Source organism: Oncorhynchus tshawytscha, linkage group LG02, assembly GCF_018296145.1.
Source record: "Oncorhynchus tshawytscha isolate Ot180627B linkage group LG02, Otsh_v2.0, whole genome shotgun sequence".
Classification (NCBI taxonomy): Eukaryota; Metazoa; Chordata; class Actinopteri; order Salmoniformes; family Salmonidae; genus Oncorhynchus; species Oncorhynchus tshawytscha.
In genome coordinates this window covers 38,626,622-38,648,534 of record NC_056430.1, presented here as the reverse complement: position 1 = coordinate 38,648,534, position 21,913 = coordinate 38,626,622, and the positions used below count along the sequence as shown (strand labels likewise).

The 21,913-nt window shown below is 41.9% G+C and overlaps 3 protein-coding genes across 4 annotated transcripts in view; 2 read left to right on the top strand and 1 right to left on the bottom strand.

The window, feature by feature from the left end:
• The window catches only part of syt6b (synaptotagmin VIb), a 54,603-nt gene extending 43,123 nt beyond the window's left edge, over positions 1-11,480 (top strand). The window contains exons 2-7 of the mRNA XM_024375616.1: positions 7,118-7,526; positions 8,170-8,746; positions 9,436-9,556; positions 9,829-10,000; positions 10,229-10,379; positions 10,705-11,480. Coding sequence (XP_024231384.1) covers positions 7,118-7,526; positions 8,170-8,746; positions 9,436-9,556; positions 9,829-10,000; positions 10,229-10,379; positions 10,705-10,776 — 1,502 coding nt within the window. The 3' untranslated portion in view covers positions 10,777-11,480. The remainder of the gene's footprint in view (positions 1-7,117; positions 7,527-8,169; positions 8,747-9,435; positions 9,557-9,828; positions 10,001-10,228; positions 10,380-10,704) is intronic.
• Positions 11,481-11,559: 79 nt separating this feature from the next.
• Positions 11,560-17,291, bottom strand: olfml3b (olfactomedin-like 3b). The gene is made up of 3 exons (XM_024375629.2): positions 17,096-17,291; positions 13,983-14,268; positions 11,560-12,869 (listed from the first exon to the last, which is right to left on the bottom strand). The coding sequence occupies exons 1-3, from the start codon at positions 17,192-17,194 to the stop codon at positions 12,085-12,087; spliced, it is 1,170 nt and encodes a 389-aa protein (XP_024231397.1). The 5' UTR covers positions 17,195-17,291; the 3' UTR covers positions 11,560-12,084.
• A 1,197-nt stretch (positions 17,292-18,488) lies between these two features.
• Positions 18,489-20,604, top strand: LOC112223300 (probable G-protein coupled receptor 25). Of its 2 annotated transcripts, XM_024386316.2 has the most exons (2): positions 18,491-18,834; positions 18,966-20,604. In XM_024386316.2, the coding sequence occupies exons 1-2, from the start codon at positions 18,822-18,824 to the stop codon at positions 19,922-19,924; spliced, it is 972 nt and encodes a 323-aa protein (XP_024242084.1). In that variant the 5' UTR covers positions 18,491-18,821; the 3' UTR covers positions 19,925-20,604. The 2 variants fall into 2 exon arrangements, with proteins under 2 accessions (XP_042154192.1, XP_024242084.1); XM_042298258.1 differs by having other exon boundaries at positions 18,489-20,604.
• Positions 20,605-21,913: the final 1,309 nt, after the last annotated feature.

The window sequence follows — 21,913 nt, the reverse complement described above, 5'->3', positions numbered from 1 at the left end:
GAAACAGTGGTGTGAGTCCTCACGTACTCCGGCTCAGTAATATTCGTATCTTTAGTATTTTTCTTGCTAAAGTAATAGCCGCTATAGCTCAGGCTGAGATGTGTGTGAATCCATATTGGTGCCCAGGCTTGGTTTTAGGTGGAAGAGCCTCAATCTTCTTCTATTGATTTTCTTTTCCATATATATATAAAGGATGAGGCTATTGAGCGGCAATGCGGACTTAAGAGTCTACATTGGAGAGTTGAAATCCCCTGCATGTTAGCTAGTGGGAAAACCCCCTTTTGGATCTTTACATGTTTAATTTTTGGGTTTAGTATAGTTCGAGTTCTGGGTTCATATTTTTTGTTTATGCTCAGTGAGATAGAGGAGAGTTCAACACATGGAAAAAGGTACCACCCCAATTTTACAGTAGGATCCAGTCTGGATATTGAATGGTCAAGATACAATGGCAGATAACAGACTGCATGTATGTACGTGGAACATTAGAGGGAGCCATAACCCCATTAAAAGGAAGAAAGTACTGTCTTTTTTGAAAAAAGAAAATATTGATATTGCCCTGTTGCAAGAAACTCATTTGGATGATAAGGAGCACCTGAAATTACAACAAGGAGGGTTTGGTCAAGTGTTTTTCTCATCATTTACATCCAGAAGTAGAGGTGTAGAAATTCTGGTGAAAAAGAACTTACCACTTTAAGGTCTTGAATTGTGTGAAAGATAAATTTGGTCGCTTTGTTATAATTAATGGTACTTTACAAGGGCAGAACATTTCCATAATGAATATTTACTTCCCCCTGCTCACCCCCTGATTTCCTCACTAAGGCATTTCTAGACTTTTCAGAATTAAACTCAGACACTGCAGTGGTTGGAGGAGATTTTAACTGCTTGTTGAACCCCCTTATTAATAGGTTTCCAGTGGTATAGCTTCACTCTCTCCTCAAGCTAAGTCACTTAAAGTTATTTGTGATGATCTGGGGTATGCGGATGTCTGGAGAGCTTTTCATCCCTCCAACAGAGAGTTCACTTTTTCTCTGCACCTCATGGATGTCAGACTAGAATAGATTATTTTTATGCCCAAGACGTCTTTGCAGTCTGTTTTATCCGCTAGGATAGGAAGCATAGTCATATCTGATCATGCTGAGGTGATCCTGGACATAAAACTCAACGGGGCATTCAATCGGTCAAGACATTGGAGGTTGAACACAACCATTCTTAAAGACCATACATTCACATCATATTTTATAACAGAGTTTAAAGCATTTTTCTCTATTAACTCTCAATCAACAGATAACCCCTCGCTCCTTTGGGAGACCTGTAAAGCGTATGCCAGGGGTCTGATTATGTCATACACAGCTACTAAGAGACGGAAAAAGCAGGAAAAGCAAAAAATGTTAGAGGTGAATTAGGAACTAAAGAGAAGGACTACATTAAAACGCCCACTCCTGCCCTATTAAAGAAAATATCAGTCATTAGATCAACGTTAGACTCTCTCCTAACACAGGACGCTGAAAAGAAAATGAGATGTGTCAGGCAAAAGCTATATGAACCTGGCGATAAGCCAGGAAAGTACTTGGCATACCTAGCTGAAAAGAGGGCTGACTCTCAGTCAATTGCTACTATTACTGATTCTGATGGTAATCATTTATATGAAAATAAATTGAGAAGTGACTCATTTAAGAAATTTTATACAAACCTTTATGCCTCAGAACTGCCAAAGGATGCACCCAAATTAATGGAGAACTTCTTTTGTAAGATTGAGCTCCCTACTATCTCCGAAGAGCAGAGGTCCCTCCTTAATGCCCCTATTACCAAGGAAGAGATAATGTTCGCAATTAAGAATCTGCAAAATGGTAAGGCCCCAGGACCAGACGGGTTTTGTAGTGAGTTCTATAAAGAGTTCCATGGCCTGATCCTTGAGCCATTGCGTGATATGTTTAACTACTCATTTTCAAATGACCAACTCCCTCAAACGCTGAGAGAAGCCAACATTTCACGTATTCTCAAAAAGGGAAAATGTCCAGAGTCTTGTTCCTCGTACAGACCAATTTCCCTTCTGAATGTGGATAGAAAATTGCTTTCTAAAATTCTAGCCACAAGATTAGAGGACTCACTGCCACTAATTGTGAAAGGAGACCAAACTGGCTTCATTAGGGGCCGTAAGTCATGCAACAACGTCAGGCGGCTTCTTAATGTAATTCAAGCCTACCAACAAAGTGCTGTGGATGGTCTTGCTCTCCCTAGATGCTGAGAAAGCATTTGATCGTGTGGAGTGGTCTTACCTATTATTTGCTCTAAATCAATTTGGTCTGGGGGACAACTTTATAAAATGGGTGAAAGTTTTATATGATGATCCTCAGGCTGCTGTCCTTACTAATGGGCTACGGTCAAATAGCTTCTCTATACACAGAGGTACCAGACAGGGCTGTCCTTTATCCCCCCTCCTCTTTGCACTCGTTATGGAACCACTGGCCGAGGCCATCAGGGTAACGCCTGCTATACAGGGGCTGCTCATTGGTGATGTTCACCATAAAATAAGCTTGTATGCTGATGATGTCCTGATATTCATCTCTAGTCCCGAGACTTCAATTACATCTCTTCTTAATATTATTGAATCATTCAGCGAATTCTCAGGCTAACAAGATTAACCTTACTAAGTCAGAGGCTATGCCACTTGGTAGCCTACACTCTGTACCTAATACTTCTCCCCCCTTCCCTTTTAAATGGTCTCCCTCAGGTTTCATGTATCTGGGTATATTTGTAACTCATAAATTCCAGCTAATGTACAAAGCCAATTTTGTTCCCTTGTTTGATACAATAAGACAGGATCTGGAGCGCTGGAACTCTCTCCCGATTTCTTGGTTGGGTAGAATATCCCTCTTGAAAATGAACATTTTACCTAGACTACTTTACCCAATCCAAATGATCCCAGTATTACTCTCCAATAAGGTAATAAAGGATGTAAATGGATGGCTAAGTTCCTTTATATGGAGTAAACGCAAGCCAAGACTTAAGATGGCAATATTGCAGCTGCCAAGTTCTATGGGCGGCTTGGACCTGCCCAATATCAGGTTCTATCAATGGTGTGCCCACCTTTGTTATATTTCTGACTGGATCACAAATGATGACTCCTCTATTTGGTTAGACATTGAGACTTCTCTTTCAAAATACCCCTTACAGGATCTTTTATTTTTCAGAAGTTTCAAGTCTGTAGAAGATCACTGCAATAATCCCGTTACACTTAACACACTCAAAGTATGGAGGTCAGTTCAACACTTCCTGGGAAGGTCCAAACTAGCCTCTGCTCTTACCCCAATTCTTAACAACCCAGATTTCAGTCCAGGATTGCTGGATGCTGGCTTTAACTTATGGCTTAATAAGGGCATACGCAGGCTAAATGACTTATTTGCTGATAAGATTTTGTTGTCATTTGAGCAGATGGTCGAGAAATATCGACTCCCAAAGCAGGACTTTTTCCGCTTCCTACAAGTAAGACATTATATTCTGAAGAGCACCACCTTAATTGGTAACCCTGATGTGTCTGTCATTGAAATAATGCTTTTTTTCCCACAAAGGAAAATGTCTGTAAGTCTGTTTTATGATACTTTAAGGTCCTTTTCTGCTGTCAACACACAGAGGGTGAAACAAGTGTGGGAGAAAGAATTGTCTGTTACTATTGACGAAGAGATGTGGGAGGACATTTGGAGATATGCAAAAACAATATCTATATGTAACCGTACTAGAGCAATCCAATTAAGAATAATACACAGATTGCATATATCCCCAAATCGCAGACATGCTTTTAGCCCCACTTCCTCTTCCCCTCAGTGTCTTAAATGCAAAACTGATACAGGCACCCTAACACATTGTTTATGGTCATGTACCAAAATACAAAGATACTGGTCTGGTGTTCTGCAAGAAATTGAAAAGATCCTAGGGGTTGATCTAGAATTGGACCCAGTTTCTTTACTGTTAGGTCTCCCTAGTAGGCATGTTACTTCTGTCGGTAAAAGGAGGCTTTACAACATCCTTACCTTCGCAGCGAGGAAAAACATCCTTTTACAGTGGATTAGTGATAAGGTTCCTTCTATTAAAGATTGGCATAAGATACTATTTGAATGGGTGCCTCTGGAATATCTGACATGTACATTGCATTCTAAAACAGACCAGTTCTACAAAGTATGGGAACCTTATCTAAATTACCTAGAACCTGAGGTATCAGCTATTATGCTGCAAGGATTCTCTTAGAATGGCGGGGATCTATGTATTTCAGAACTACACTGTACGTTCCATGTGTGGAACCTAACCTCTTGGTTTAAACTGAGCTTTTTTGTTTAATTTCTGTTTGTAAGTTTGTTTAAAATGTATGTATTGAGAGACGCAATGATGGTGATGGGGTGAGAGAAGCACCGAGCGGGAAGAGGAAAATGGTGTACGTATGTATGGGTGTGTATATGTGTGTGCGTGCGTGTATGTATGCGTATGTGTGTGTATATGCATGGGTATATGTATGTGTATGTATGTATGTGTATATATATGCACGTAGATATGTGTAAGTGGGTGCTGTTTTTCTTGTTTTTGTTCTGTGTGCTTTGTCTCTGTTGTTGTATCTCTTAATATGGGTGAAAATTGTGAAATTCCAATAAAAATACTGTTACAAAAAACATGACGTTTTCGAATGACATCCCCAAGAGGTAAAATATATCGTGAAAACAATAGTGGTCCTAAAACGGAACCTTGAGGAACACCGAAATTTACAGTTGATTTGTCAGAGGACAAACCATTCACAGAGACAAACTGATATCTTTCCGACAGATAAGATCTAAACCAGGCCAGAACTTGTCCGTGTAGACCAATTTGGGTTTCCAATCTCTCCAAAAGAGTGTGGTGATCGATGATATCAAAAGCAGCACTAAGGTCTAGGAGCACAAGGACAGATGCAGAGCCTCGGTCTGATGCCATTAAAAGGTAATTTACCACATTCACAAGTGCAGTCTCAGTGCTATGATGGGGTCTAAATCCAGACTGAAGCATTTTGTATACATTGTTTGTCTTCAGGAAGGCAGTGAGTTGCTGCACAACAGCCTTTTCCAAAATGTTTGAGATGAATGGAAGATTAGATATAGGCCGATATATTTTTATATTTTCTGGGTCAAGGTTTGGCTTTTTCAAGAGAGGCTTTATTACTGCCACTTTTAGTGAGTTTGGTACACATCCGGTGGATAGAGCCGTTTATTATGTTCAACATAGGAGGGCCAAGCACAGGAAGCAGCTCTTTCAGTAGTTTAGTTGGAATAAGGTCCAGTATGCAGCTTGAAGGTTTAGAGGCCATGATTATTTTCATCATTGTGTCAAGAGATATAGTACTAAAACACTTGAGTGTCTCTCTTGATCCTAGGTCCTGGCAAAGTTGTGCAGACTCAGGACAACTGAGCTTTGAAGAACGCAGATTTAAAGAGGAGTCCGTAATTTGCTTTCTAATAATCATGATCTTTTCCTCAAAGAAGTTCATGAATTTATTACTGCTGAAGTGAAAGCCACCCTCTCTTGGGGAATGCTGCTTTTTAGTTAGCTTTGCGACAGTATCAAAAAGGAATTTTAGGATTGTTCTTATTTTCCTCAATAAGTTGTAAAAATAGGATGATCGAGCAGCAGTAAGGGCTATTCGATACTGCACGGTATTGTCTTTCCAAGCTAGTCGGAAGACTTACAGTTTGGTGTGGCGCCATTTCTGTTCCAATTTTCTGGAAGCTTACTTCAGAGCTCGGGTATTTTCTGTATACCAGGGAGCTAGTTTCTTATGAGAAACGTTTTTAGTTTTTAGGGGTGCAACTGTATCTAGGGCAAGGTTAAATTGAGTTCCTCAGTTAGGTGGTTAACTGATTTTTGTCCTCTGATGTCCTTGGGTAGACAGAGGGAGTCTGGAAGGACATCAAGGAATCTTTGTGTTGTCTGTGAATTTATAGCACGACTTTTGATGTTCCTTGGTTGGGATCTGAGCAGATTATTTGTTGCAATTGCAAATGTAAAAAACTGGTGGTCCGATAGTCCAGGATTATGAGGAAAAACATTAAGATCCACAACATTTATTCCTGGGACAAAACTAGGTACAGAGTATGACTGTGACAGTGAGTAGGTCCAGAGACATGTTGGACAAAACCCACGTCGATGATGTCTCCGAAAGCTGTATCTATGTACAGTGTGTGCAAATGTAGAAGAGTAGGGAGGTAAGCAATAAATAGGCCATAGAGGCAAAAATAATTACAATTTAGCATTAATACTGGAGTGATATATGTGCAGGTATGATGTGCAAGTAGAGATACTGGGGTGCAAAAGAGCAAGAGGGTAAGTAATAATATGGGGATGAGGAAGTCGGGTGTGCTATTTACAGATTGGCTGTGTACAGGTACAGGTAAGCTGCTCTGACAACTGATGCTTAAAGTTAGAGAGGGAGATATGACTCCAGCTTCAGAGATTTTTGCAATTCGTTCCAGTCATTGGCAGCAGAGAACTGGAAGGAAAGGCGGCCAAAGGAAGTGTTGGCTTTGGGGATGACCAGTGTAATATACCTGCTGGAGCGCGTGCTACGGGTGGGTGTTGCTACGGTGACCAGTGAGCTGATTGATGACTATACATCATGCACCATGCTTACCGACACCCGTCATGATTGTATTTCTCAATAATCCATTGCAATGAATGCTTTGACATGCCTTAGTTGGTGGTGGCAGCTCAGTTGCTCTCGATTTTGAGGGTTTCAAAACACTTTGCTTAGCAGTGCGATGTCTTTAAATGAAACCTTTGCCTTTATCGGATCTCACTCATGCATATTGTATATATCTGCTGTTCCCATTCTAATCCACCGCCCTTCCTCTCCTCTACTCCTCGACCCATCCCTCCCTCCCTCCCCTTCTCCATGGGCCATGCAGAATGACTGCCCCCTGCTCCAACCTCTCCAACCTTCGTGTGTACGTATGTGTGTCTTTCAGAGGGGTTGGGATAAAGCGGAAGTCACATTTTTTGTTGGATCTTGTGTACAATTGGACAATAAAGTAATGTTCTTCTTCTATCTTCTTCTTCCTCTCCCCTCCACCACCCACCCATCTTGCCATCCTTCCCCCTCCAGATCTCTCCTTCAGCCTCCTGCTCCTGGTGTTTGTGGCCTGTGGCCTGGGCCTACTGAGCGTCATCGTCTTTGCCTTCTGGAAGCTGTGCAGGGTACACTGGCGCACCAAGGACCTCTCCTCCAGTGCCACTGCCCTCGCCCCCCCCTCCTCTGCCTCTGACAGACCCTACGACAGAGCCTTGCCCGCACACGGCCACAGGCCTACGCTCGTACACGCACACACGCACACACACGTCATGGCATCGGACAAGCTGAATCCTTTGGACCCGGCAAGTTTCCTAGAGGCAGCTGTGAAGATCAGCCACACGTCACCTGACATCCCTGCCGAGGTGCAGCTGTCCATGAAGGACCACTTCCTGCGCCGCACGCGTATGTCCAGGCAGACCACCGAGCCCAACTCCTCCAATAGGTCAGGCTTCGGGAGGAAGTTGCCCCGGGACACAGACTTAGGATACGTCCTAAATGGCACCCTATTCCCCGCATAGTGCACTCCTTTTGACCAGAGCCCTATTGGCCCTAGTCAAAAGTAGTGGATAGGGTGCCACTTGAAAGGCATCCCTGGTATCAGCTTATCAGTGCTTCCTCAAAACTGACCTTAGATCAGTTTGTAAGGGCCTCCTACAATAGGTTGCACCAGGGCTCCACTGAGCCTCAGTGTTTATGTCTAGGACATGTATTAGTATTGAGGTAATAGTATGTGATATGTCAGGAAGGGGCTATTTAAAGTGTCATAGAGGTAAAGATCAGTATGCATATCTACACCTGTAACATATTCATTTGTGACCTTTAAGATGAGATACATATAACATCAATGAGATTGCCATGGAGCTCCTATTGAGCTAAATAAGAGAACTCTAAATCATCTAATATCAGAGAGAAAATGCAATTCCATTTTCTCTAAATTGGAAACTGACAACAGTATTCAGCAGGGGGCATAGATTTCCCAGGCATGCCATATGTTACTGGAATTATTCCACTGCTGAAATTGTTCTACAGTGTGTAAATTGTCCAAGAAAATGATTCAACTGGCAAAAATGTCTCCTTGTCTCTAGGCACAGCTCCTTCAAGAAGCACCTCCCCCGACAAATGCACCATGTCACCAGCCTTGACCGAGGCAGCGACTTCCCCTATACAGAGGACCAATCCACCAGCCTAGCCAGTTTGGGCCGCATCCAGCCAGAGCTCTACAAACAGAGCCCACTGGAGGCCGACGAGTCCTCCAAGAACTGCGCCGCCGCCAAGACCTGTGGTAAGATCAACTTCTCCCTCAAGTACGACTACGAGTCTGAGGCTCTCCTCGTCAACATCCTCAAGGCCTTCGACCTGCCCGCCAAGGACTTATGCGGCAGCTCCGACCCCTACGTCAAAATCTACCTCCTGCCTGACCGCAAGCGCAAGTTCCAGACCCGCGTCCATCGCAAGACGCTCAACCCCATGTTTGATGAGTCCTTCCAGTTCACTGTGCCCTACGAGGAGCTGGGCAGCAGGAAGCTGCATCTGAGCGTATTTGACTTTGACCGCTTCTCCCGCCACGACATGATCGGAGAGGTCATTCTGGAGAATCTGTTTGAGGTGTCGGACCTCTCCCGTGAGATGGCCATCTGGAAGGATATTCAGTACGCCACCTCTGTAAGTCAATCAACGAATCAAATAGATGTATTTTATGAAGCTCTGGCCTATACTGCAAAGCAGAAGTGAAAGCACAGTGTCCAGATAGCCTTTTGGAGCTGTCATTGGATTCTTCACAAGTTTGAATGAGCTTGCATGTTGGAAGTGCTATATTATCTGGTTTGCATTTTTGGGACTATTCCATTGGTTCCATTGTGTCAGGCAAGCTCTAAAGTATTTTAAAGAGATGGTCCTAATAAGCTGTAGCAAGGAATCACCTCAATGGTGCTCTGATGAGCTACTGTAATGATTTGATCCCATGTGTGAGTCACAAGTGTTCAAGAATAGGAGACCAGGCAGGGGATGTGGGGTCAATGCCCCCTTGTACTGCCTAACTTCCATCCTCATTCACATTGTAGACTAAATGGGAATTAGATTGTACATTTGCTACAGTATAGTACTACAAAGGTATAGTTCAGCAATTTAACATATTTAGATATTTGTTTCCTTACCTTGAATGCAGTCTATGGACAAGGAGTGACACCAATCAACACTTTGGTTTTGTACAGAGAATGCTTTCAAGGTAACGAAACAAATATCTAAATATGTCAAATCATTCAACTATCCCTTTAACAATATTAGTGGCATTGTAATGTGTGATAACTGTTTCCTTCTGTTCTGATGTGTTTTGTCTGTGGCCATGAACACAGGAGAGTGTAGACCTGGGGGAGATCATGTTCTCTCTCTGTTACCTGCCGACCGCAGGCCGACTCACCATGACCGTCATCAAGTGCAGGAACCTCAAGGCCATGGACATCACAGGATACTCAGGTACAGTTCAGTCAATGGGTTCACGTTTAAAGGTTGTGCTTGTTTCACCTTAAACACTGTTGCCTACTCTTCTAACCATTGACCAGGCTATACCTCTGGTAAAAGATTTACAAGAAAAAAAAAACGGAATCTGGTTTGGTAATACGTCTCGCCGGACTTAGCTAAATTACATATTACATAATGTACAGTCAAATCAGCTTGATCCATTCAGTAGCTAAGCACTCTGTCATTTTTAAATAAATCAAATACTATTTTGTCTTGTTTATTGGCAGACCCATATGTCAAGGTCTCCCTGGAGTGTGACGGACGGCGCTTGAAAAAGAAGAAAACCACCATCAAGAGGAACACTTTGAACCCCACCTATAACGAAGCTATCATCTTCGACATCCCCCCTGAGAACATGGACCAAGTCAGCCTGCGCATATCCGTCATGGACTATGACTTGTATGCTATACTCAATATCATTTGTGACGCAATGCATGTCAATATTATCAAGAATAATGACTAAGTTCTTGTTACTGATATGTTTGTTCATGCTACAACCATCCCCTAACTCTGAGAGACCTACTAATACTGTCAGTTCTGCTAATTGTAGAAGCGAAAATGTGAAGTTACATTATACCAGATGTGGCTGAAGAGTTAATGGGTGCATTTTGCCTTTTTTCTCCTTAGGGTGGGACACAATGAGATCATAGGTGTAAACAGAGTGGGCAGTCATGCAGAGGGACTGGGCAGAGACCACTGGAACGAGATGTTGGCCTATCCACGCAAGCCCATCGCTCACTGGCACTCTCTACTGGAGGCAAGCAAGTCTCAGAAAGAGGTATTATTACTCACAAAGACACAAAGAAAAACACCCTGCTGACTTTCAATTCTGTGTGTTTTGCTGATACCTGTTTTATTGACGAAAGTTCTACTTGCAATGACTGAGATATGGTTGATGTGGTTGTCTTGCCTACCTTTGTTGAATGCATTGACTGTAAGTCATTCTGGATAAGAGCATATGCTAAATGACCAAAATATAAATGTATGTACCCATTTTATCTATGTAGGATTTCTGATGGTAGGTACACTCCTAACAGTGACAGCAATGTTCATGCTGGTGTACTTCGGAATGACTAAACTTTCCATGTGAAATGTCTCCTCAGTGGAAAACCCGCACTGCAAGTTTTGACAGCCAAGGCTCTTGCCCTTCTCCAAGACTCCTGTCTAGTCCATGAGGGAGGAGCTAGAGTTTATACTCCACGACTCTACAAAGCCTGCCCTGTAGCAAGGCCTGAAATATGGAGTGTCCCAGACCCAGACCCACACATGTTGTGCCTCAGAATATGTAAAGTGCAGTAAATTGCTCTGGAATGACGTTATCTCGCCATCACACACCCACACACATACACAAACACATTTCTCTTGTACCCTCTTGGACAGCCACTTTGTCATGGTACGTATAGCCTAGTGTATACTGGGTCTGGTGGGATCATTGTTATTGCAACAATAGTTTTGCAGTTGAGCTCAGCCTGGTTTGGTTATACACCTGAGGTAAACATCTTTGTATATATGTAATGCCCTTTGATACTGACATCAATAATAGCACTGTATTTAGAATCACATATTTATGATATTATCAACATGACTATCCCCCTGAATTTACTTTTCTGTTTCAATTGTTACCTGTGAAGTGTTTGCCAATAGTCTCTTGTTCAGGCAATGTCATGTACTTGTGGAGGGAGTTGGCTTGACCTTTGACCCCTTTGCCTCATTAGCCTTGTGATAAGTGCTTGAATCAATGACTTTCCTCTGTTTTTTCCAAGCAATTTAGAGTATCTTTCCACTTTTGTATTGAACATGTGTATTTGTAACAACTGTTTCCAGGCGTCCCTTGTATTTTAAAGAAGTGATAATAAAGTTGTCGATTCTGGTTCTAACATTCCAAATCGAGTGTCGATATACTGTATGTTCCTCTTTTACTGTAACAACATAGAAGAAAAATAAGCTACACACTTTCATGCAAGTATTTGTTTTATTCAACAGAAAGGCATAGCCAGGAAAAAAGGTAAAAATGTGTGGTTTTCAGAAGTGCTAAACTGAGAGATATTCAGAAAACATACATATCATACATATCAGCTGCATGTATTTACTTCAGATTCTCCATTCCACACCCTCCTAGATCTTTCTTGATGATCCTAGAAATGTTTCACATCAAGCAATACCTACAGTAAATGGATGCTTTTATATCACTGAACTGTTTTGCTGTCATTAATCAACACAGGAAATACAATATTACCTTCAGAACAGTGCTGCAAAACCTTGTGCCGAAGTTGAACAAACCATGTTAGTAATTTTCATAACTTTAGACATATCTATGTTATTGATCTTTGCTCCAGGGAAGATAAAAGTTTAAAACATTCCACTGAATATGACAGGCTGAAATATGTTTTATTTTTCGCCTACACAGACATTTCTGGGCTTTTATTCGGGTATAGATGAGCGAAATCTCAAACCCACCTCAACACTAGAGGGCCCTGCTGAGCTCATACCTCCAGTTTCTTCTTCATGGCCAGTTTGTAGAGGATCTGGTAGCCGTCATCCCAGGCGTAGATCAGCTGCTCCAGCGGGTTGTACTTGAGGCTGGAGTGAGAGCCGTAGCGCTTGGGAAAGTACACTAGAGGTGCATCGTCATTGGTTACCATATCACTGACGTCAAAGACGCACTGGACGCGTGAGCGGCTGGGCAGCGCGGTGTTGTAGACCACATACACCGTGCCGCAGATGATGAAGGCGGCCTCTGCGTTCTCTCGCGGGCACGGCGTGTCCCACATCTGCTCGATGTCCAGCGTGTTGGCATCCATCTTGGCCAGTGAGATGTGCCTCTCAGTCTCCTTGGTGGCGTAGATGGCCCAGAGGCCCTCCTCATCTGCGGCCAGGTCAATGACCGTCTCCGGAGTCAGGCTGTACACGGGGACATGGTCCTGAACGGGGAACACAGCGCTGTCTGCCACCGAGTCATTCTGCAGGTTGTACTTGATCAGCCGAAGCTCCTTGCCTTCCTTCACGTAGTAGGCGTGGTTGTTGTAGACAGTGTGGCCGCTGCCTCGCCAAGGAGACGGAAGCCTCACGGTCTTGGCCATGGACGTGCCTTGGGAGATGGTGAAGTCCCGGATGGAGCCAAACTCATAGATGGTGTCCTCGTCTGTGCCGTTGAAGATGTAGACTTTGCCCGAGCTACTGCCCACATCTTTGGTCCACATGCCCTTTGGGCCTCCAACTCGCTTCAGAATCTTCATGGCTTTGATGCTAGAGATCATGTCCCTGCAGTCTGGAAGAGAGACGATAGATTCATGAGTTTGGCTAAAACCATGTTTTTTTTACATGGTAGTCAACATTACACAGCAGGTTCAGTGTAATCACAATGTACACATTGTTACAATTCTTACAACTGTGATACCTGTAATACCAATGTCATAAAACATACTACACTATACCATATTGATAAAGTTCAACCAAAAGTAATACTGAGGGACTAGGTAAAGTTGAAAGGATAGTACCATTTCTTATAGTACATTTCTTTGTGAAGTTTTAGCTTTTACGTGTTCAACCTGATTTTGTCAGAACATGCACCCCGAGTAGGCAACAGCACTCAGCTGTGTGTGGCAACATGTATAAGGATCACAGGCAATTAAACTTGATGAATCACTGGCTATTCATCCGGCTGGAGTGCAACTAAGAGAAAATATTACAATTAAAGTGGTGCATAATTTAGAGTATGCTGTTTGAATAAGCATTGCATCTTCAGTCAGTCCTTCATCTACATATTTCATCAGCATGCTCTCACATCTCAGTACATACCTCCCATTTCCTAAACCTCAACAACCAAGTATAAACAAACTATTTCCTAAATGGACCGCATTCAGATTGCTTTCTCTATGCAAATAAAACAAACCATACTGTTGTAGAGCAGAACAAAAAGTGTTAAGCACAACGTTGAATGAAATCCACTTAAACTCTTTAATAATGGCCTCTGAGAGAAGAATAATGATATGAGGGAATATATATTTTCTAACCTACTTACATAACAGTACAATGGCTAAGACATTGTGGCCTTCTCTATCTCTGCTCATCATCTAGAAGATCTGTTCAGGAAACAAGGCCTCACATTACCCCTACTGCTGAGTTTACTTAATTTGTCCTCTCCTTTGGCCTATGCTATGATCCTCTTAGTAAGTAATAATTTGTACTACATGTGTGTCTGTCCTCCCAATATGTCATCATGTCTACAGTACATGTCACGGAAGGGCTATGTAACTAACCACTGCTCTATTCTGCCTCTTCCCAGCAGGCCTTTACTATGATCCTCACAGGAAGTAACCACCATGTGAACTACTTGTGTCTCTATCCCCCCCAGTATGTCACCACATCTGCCACGTCTCACCTGTGGCCTTGGCGTACTTGACCTTGTTCTTCTCCTTCACCACAGTCACCTGCTGCTCCACCAGCTTGTCGTCCACGTCCACGCAGGGCTGCGCCCCATTCTGTGTCTCCAGGTAGTCCATCTCGCGCTCCACCCGGTCCACGCGCGTCCCCACGCTGTCTAGATCCGTCCTCAGCGTCTCCTTGTCCTTGTCAAGGGTCTCAATCTGGGCAACCATCTGCTGCTTGAACTCCCGCAGCTCTGTGGCGTAGCGGTTCGTCTGCTCGTGCCATAGCGAGATACGGTCCTGGTGGGAGTGGTGAGAAGAAGACAGTTAGAGCAGGTAGTGTAGAAGTAGTCCTGGGTTCTGTCCCTATTTCACACGATGAATTAAAACCCTGTTCTCTGGTGCCACTGCCACAGTCATCACCAGTGTGGCGTCAGGCTCCACATGGATGTCTCCTCTCTCCCTTACTGTTCCTTCTAAGCCTGGAACCTCTGGCCATTGCATTAAAGGAAGACAGAGACATTAAGTGAAGTGCAGGTTGAGGATCAGCTTTTCTGAGTGACCTTGACTAGATTTGCACTCCAGTAAATGCAAGGGATGTATCAGCACGCAGGGGGTAATCTCAGCTAGGAGGGATTGAGAGTGCAGAAAGGTCAGGATTAGAGTTGTATACAAGAGCCATTGGTGTGGCTAGGAACTAGGAAAAGACAGCTACAAATGCCACAGAAAGGGACAACCGGTGGATATAACACACTATGTGACAGGTTTGAAGTGGTATGCAGCAATATTTTTAATAAAAAAAATATTCAAAGCCCACAGTAGACTGAATTATCACCTGATAAATTATTTCAAGCAGACAGCTGCATGACTGATTAAGGAGTCTCACTAAGGGAGATCCAACGCCAATATGAACTGAGTAATGACATTTCCAGACACTAGTCTACAGTACACTCTTAGAAAAAAATGTTCCAAAAGGGTTCTATGGCTGGCCCCATAGCAGAACCCTTTTTGGTTCCAGGTAGAATGCTTTTTGGTTTCAGGTAGAACCCTTTTGGGTTCCAAGTAGAATCCTCTGTGGAAAGGGTTCTACCTGGAAACAAAAAGGGTTCTTCAACTGGTTCTCCTATTCTTATGGGAACAGACAAAGAACCATTTTAGGTTCTAGACAGCACCTTTTTTTCTAAGAGTGTATATTCCACAACGCAGCCTTCCTTCCTGCTACTATGTCCCAAGGATTTAGGGAATGGGAAGAGAGAGGGCTTTGTAGAGTCTCTCAACTTTTCAAAGGCTCAATTCTTAAATAATTTCAAGAAATCCACGAGGAATTAATTATATTCTAAACTAATTGTTATTGGTACCTTAAGTAAGGCAATTCATTGTTAAAAAAGGATTGTTCCAAAAAATGACAGAGCTGGTTACTCCTATTGATAAGATGATTGAATTACTTTATCAAGAGGAAAGCATTGGGCCCGTTTCAAACTTTTATCACAATATCCTTAACATGCAAACAGTATCTTTAGATAATCTTAGGAACCCATGGCAGGGTGAATTACAGGTGCAGATATCAGAGGAGAGTTGGGGGAATATATGGAAAACACTATATAAAGCTACTACATGTCACTGAACAAGGGAGTTTTAATTCAAAGGACTATATTGTTTTTTATGAGCCCTGATAAACTTAATAAAATAAACAAAGGAATATTGGGAATTTCCACCCTTTGTGGTTGCAGGAAGCCTAGTGGTTAGAGCATTGGGCCAGTAACCGGAAGGTTGCTCGATCAAATCTCTGAGCTGACAAGGTATAAATCTGTCATTCTGCCCCTGAACAAGGCAGTTAACCCACTGTTCCTAGGCCGTCATTGTAAATATGAATTTGTTCTTAACTGATTAAAAAATAAAACATTTAAAAATACATATCTGCAACGTGTTGGAGGCAGTGTGGACAAATAGGTACTTCCTCACATATATTTAGGAAAATCCAGTCTCTTTGGTCTGAAATTCTCCATGTTATACAGGACATCATAGGGATTATTATTCAACCAGACCCATGTCATCTCCTACTAGGTATTGTTCCTGTGGATACACTCCACTCCTCTCCACTTAAATTGATAGATTATCTTTTAGCAGCAGCAAGGAAATGTGTAAGAAAATGCAACACCCTTAAAAGATACGTGGATAGGTCTTATGCGGGAACTTGTTGACATGGAGATGATAAAATCAATCTTGCAACAAGTTCCGGACATATCTTATTGAGTCATTTCTGGAGTTTTGTTTGCTTGTTTCTATTATTCTTCTGATGTGGCTTTATCCAAATTCTATTCTTATTCTCTTGAAATGTTTGCTCTGTACAACCAAAAATGTACCCTTAACATGTGAATCTCATTACGCTTCTTTGTGAAGACCGCAAAGATATGTTGTGTATCTATTGTACATGTTCTTGATGTGCTCTTGAATAAAAATGAATGTATATATAAAAAAGGATTCTCACTAAAACCACGTTAACACTTGCACCATAAACCTGAATTGGAAAGTATCGAATGCTCTTTCTCAGAACGACTCACTGGCTGGAAATGATCCGAGAGGTTTCTCTGAGTACAGTCGCTCAAAATAACTTGTTAGGGAGGTATTTATGCAGGTATTTATTTATGCAGAGTCAGAACACATATAGAGAGAGGCCAACTACTTTCCATGTGAATAAGAATACTAGAAAGCAAGATGGAGAATGGGATATGGGTACACATAGCAGTGGAGCTGTTTTATTGTACAACAACAACTTGAAGCGAGCCAGTTGGTCAGTCCTTTAGAGAGTCCAACGTTCTAATAACTCCATGTACAAGGCTAATATATATATATTTTTATATAAATCAGAACACTACAGAAGTTACCTGCATACAAGATCTTCAAACATCTATTCCCATTTGCTTCTATTTTGGGCGGAAACAAATGTATTTAAAGCATGAAATCTATACTTTCTGGGTGCAGCAGCAGAAACAGTCAGTCAATATTTCTTTCCTCAGAATCCCCACATCTGCATCCCATTGAAGGTTTCCCAGATCCCCAGAGAGTTTCCTTTCAGACTTATTCTGGAGCCCAGGGTCTGACTGGGAGCAGAAGAACAGTCTCTTACCTCAATGGCTAGCAGACGCCGCTCCAGGTAGTCCATCAGGGCTTGATGCTGGGCGTTAGCCAGGCAGGTCAAAGTGACAAGGATAAGAAAAACCCTCATTTTGTGGGAGGACAGGTCACCCTTTTCCTTTTGTGCGTTTCGAGGGTAGGAGAGTGTGCGAGGAGGGGCCAACTTTACGGTGTCCCTAACTTGACTGGAATGTTTTAATAAACACTCAGGGAGGGAGGAGTTTTGAACATCTGGTACTGCTGGAAACACATAGACTCTCTCGCCATTTCCTTTTTTCTTTCTCCCAACATAATCATTGTTGTCCACTGATTGCTAAATACCACATTAGTGATGTTTATAGGTCATTTTAGGTTGGGAGGTACTTTGTCTTTTGCTTTTGTTCATTTTCTATGTTTTGTAGAGATTGAAATACATTGAAATGTATGATTGTTGACTCGTATCACACTAAAATGCAATATTAAGAAGACAAGTTAAGGCAAAAATGATGTTTGCACAGCTGTCACTCTTGATTAGAATAGAATATTGTCGTTTTTCACTCCTAATAGTGTTTTATTTCATTTTAAGAAAACTCTTCAGCATTGATGGGAAGAAAATTCTGATGCAATGCCAAGAGTGGAGGAAAATCTTTTTGTCAAATGGAAGATACTTTATCCTCTCGTATTTTTATTGGAACACTAACCTTCTCTTACATAACCAACATTCAACTAGCTCAGGTCAGGCTTAACATTTTGTCCCCCCCATTTCCTTTAAAATAGTATTATAAAATTAGCTTCACTATGTTCTATAACTGTTCAATGATGATTTGCATTTCTGACAAAGAGACAACTGTTCATAATTGTTCAAAGACTATTGTCAGTCAAAAGGAAACGTGGTTGTTAAATCAAGCCGTCATTCCAGTTATGGTTTTCACAGCCTATGAGCACATTAAGTTCCCATCAAGTTCACATTACAGTAAGTTTTATCGTCAAGTATATTATGACTCATCTGATGAGAAGTCTGATTTATTCATGTGCACGGTCATTGGGTCTGGCAAGTACCATTTTGATATTCTAATGCAAGTATTTTCTCATAATGCAAGTACAACAGTTTAGTGTTTGCTATTTTCACACGTGACACACGAGAGACTGTATGAATAGTCTGTAGTTGATGTTCAATGTCATGTCTAGGTTCAATTTAATGATTGAAATGACTAATTCACTCAGTGGATTTGTTTTGTAATGTGTACAAGATCATAATTCCAGCAGGCCTACCTACATCAGCCCCGTGAATACCATAACCACATCCTGCCCCTTTCAAATGTTTTTATTGTTTCATCTGCTACTAGAAGTCAGTCTTAAGCTGTTTTTGAATATTTTGTTCAAGTATTGTATATTGTATATGTACTTTTTCTTTTGATATGTTTTTATGTTTCTTCTTGCTGTACTTTTTGCCTGCATGTCTAAAGTGTTTCTATTTGAACTGATATGCAAATATACTATATTATAAAAATCCTCATTAGAAATAGTTGTAGTAATTTCTGTCAGAATATGCCAGATAGAGAACTAGAAAACATGACAATGGTGCTAGAGATGACAGAAGAAAATAGGACCTGGCAGTTTGTCTGTGGTTTTTAAGAACGTGACGCAAGATAGTTTGTCTAGAAGTATTGAGCTTGCCAGCCAGACACACAAAGAGCAAGCAGCTGAGAGACTTAACTTTGATCACAAAATGGAGACGTATGACAGCAACAGGTACTTCTACAGCGATGACATGCTGTACAATGTCAGCTACGATCTAACCTACCTTGGGGAGCGCTCCAGCTCCAGTCTTCCCTATTCTCACATCTACCTGCCACTGCTGTATTTCCTCATGTTTTTCACAGGCTTCCTGGGCAACCTCTTTGTGATCACAGTCATGGGCAGCCGGGGGAAGAGAGGTGGCCGTCTGGTGGATACGTTTGTGGTTAACCTGGCACTTGCGGACCTGGTGTTTGTCCTCACCCTCCCTCTGTGGGCCGTCTCGTCCAGTCAGGAGGGACACTGGCCTTTCGGCAACCTTCTCTGCAAGTTGAGCAGCTACATTGTTGCCGTCAACCGCTTCTCCAACATCTTCTTCCTGACCTGCATGAGCGTGGACCGCTACCTGGCCGTGGTGGGACTCATGGACTCCCGCTTTCTCCGCAGCAGCCAGTGTGTGCGTCTCAACTGCGCCGTGGTCTGGCTGCTGTCCCTGGCTCTAGGTACCCCCTCCCTGGTGTACCGTAGCATGTATACTCCCAACGGCAAACTCTTCTGTCTGGAGGATGAAGAGTCATCCTTCTTCCTGGGTCTGAGCCTGACCATGGTCTTCCTGACCTTCGCCCTGCCGGTGCTCATTATCATCCTCTGCTACGGTTCTATCCTGGCCCACCTGCGCCAACACTGTGTTTCTGCTGGCAACCCTCGCGCAGAAGCCCGACGCCGCCACTCTCTCAAGATGGTCTTCACCATAATCGTGGCCTTTGTGGTGTCTTGGCTTCCCTTCAACATCTTCAAGACCATCCTCATTGGTTTCAGGCTGTCTAGGGCCGATCTGAGCATTGAGACACAGTCTGTCTTGAGTCAGGGCCTCACACTCTCCTGCTGCTTGGCCTTCCTCAACAGCTGCATAAACCCAGCCATCTACCTGTTCCTGGACCACCACTTCAGAGGGCAGGCGGAGAACCAGTTCCTGAGCTGCGTGGGAAAGCTTGGGCTACACCAAGGCTATGCCTCGTCCACTGACTTCTACAACGGTACCTCAGATAGCTGCGGCACAACAGCCTCCAGAACTCGTCTCCAGCCACTTGACCAGAATGTCTGATAGCAGGGTTCTGCACCTTTTACAGCCTCTTTGCGGTCCGAAACGCTAATGGTTGAGGTGAATCATTTTGTGTTATGATTTTAGGTGTTATGTAATTCAAGCTCAGTGAAAGCATTCTCTGAAATATATTTTGTGTATATTATAGCTTCTCAAAATAAGTTATATTTTACATATCATAATTGCATATTTGATTATCATTGATATTTGAATTTATGAATTTGAATATTTGAAAGACGAAACAATACAGATAAAAAACTGGTCAAAACAGTGTGCAAGTGAGGCTGATTAATTTAGCTTTCGTTTTTTTTCACGACCAAATTAAATAGGATGGTCTTTTTTTATGTCTAAATATTTTGTATATGAATAATTCATGAGTAGCCTGGTTATTACGATTGTTGACATTCTTAAATTCATAGTAATATTAAATTGCAATTTGTTAACAGTAACGTTAATTTGTTAATGGTCCTTTTTGCTGCGTGAAATTCATTACAACAATATTCAAAATGGTTGTCTATGTTCATGGCATTAGTAAGATTACATTTAATGTATTATAAAACATTTATAATAAACAGTTTTTTGTAATAAATGAAGTGTTCATATAATTGGCAATTATTGCAGATACTTTTTTCCAAACAATGTAATAGTTTACTAAGTATTTTTTGCAGTTTAACAATGGGCATTTAATTGTGTGTACGTTTTACATTAAAGGAACACAAGGATGAAAATAAAGTTGAAAGATTTTAGGTATATATTAAGCATATTGAAATAAAGCATAATAAGTAAGTAATGTATAACATTTCCTCATAACCAGTTCCAATAATTATAGTATTGAAATGGTTATTTTTAACATAGCTTCACAATTCATAGCTTTTATAGGCATAAAATGTTCACACTACTTACTGACATATTGAGAAGGAGAAACACTTCTCAGTTTATTTCTCATGTCACTGTAACTTAATAAAAACAGACTTACCAATCAAAATTGATCCAGAAGCTCAACAATGTTTTTATCTGCTTCCTCAAAATGATTGGACTTTCATTCAAAACAGTAGCAAAATGTTATCTGCAACCAGATAACATTCACTGCAATTGACAAAACAGATTCTACCATGAATGATACAAAATAAAACTTTATTAAGATAAGTGCTTTTTCCGGGAATTTGTTGGCTGATTACTTGACTTGAAAGTTGAAATGTTCATTCATGCCCACATGCTTTTCAGTTTCTTTTGCACTATGAATCACCCAGTTACAAAAGGGCTTGAGAAACTTGGGTTAGATACCAGTCTGTGGGAACCTACAGCACAACTGTACTTCAGCCAACTAGTTCCCTTTAAGACCTTTTAGTGTGGAAAACCCTGACCTGACCTTCTGTTCCTCTTATTCAGAAAGATGGCAGCCTGTTGAAGTGGACAATGAACTTAGCAGTTTAACGCTTGAAGTCATGTCATTTTTCAAGTCACTGAAATCTGAGGTATTACAAAGTATCAAGACACTGAAAACTAAGTTATTTCAATTACATTAATTGGAACACTCACGGTAAATCAAAACGCTTTACATTGCCAAAATAACAAGATCTCAAAATGAATCTCACCTCTAATGATTTTGCCTAGCAGATTGCTTATCTTTCGATGAAGATAAGGATGAGGCTTCCATATCAATTGTTTATTTTAGAAAACTCATCTCACATTATAGTGACAGTTGTTTTATCTGCAGGGGAGAAACTGAGGGCCTCACCACAGACATACTGAGGGCCTCACCGTTGGGACATTATATTCTCTGTCAATCACGGCACTGAAATAAGACGCATGATCCGTGACCCTTTAATCTCACTGCCAGGCACCGCTTTAGGTAATGGGTGAGAGGCATCAGTCAGTTTCCGTTTTGTGCTCTCTCCGCGAGCAGTGATGAGAACAAACATTGTGTCGTTTTCTCATGGCCTTATCTGTACCCTGTTGGCACCTGGTGTACACCTCAGTTGCTCACTATGA

Coding starts and splice junctions, on each gene's coding strand:
- olfml3b (XM_024375629.2), bottom strand. CDS start 17,194: ATGAGGGTTTTTCTTATCCTTGTCACTTTGACCTGCCTGGCTAACGCC. Junction 14,269..17,095: donor GGCGTCTGCTAGCCATTGAG/GTAAGAGACTGT, acceptor CACTCCCACCAG/GACCGTATCTCGCTATGGCA. Junction 12,870..13,982: donor CAAGTACGCCAAGGCCACAG/GTGAGACGTGGC, acceptor TCTCTCTTCCAG/ACTGCAGGGACATGATCTCT.
- LOC112223300 (XM_042298258.1), top strand. CDS start 18,812: ATGGAGACGTATGACAGCAACAGGTACTTCTACAGCGATGACATGCTG.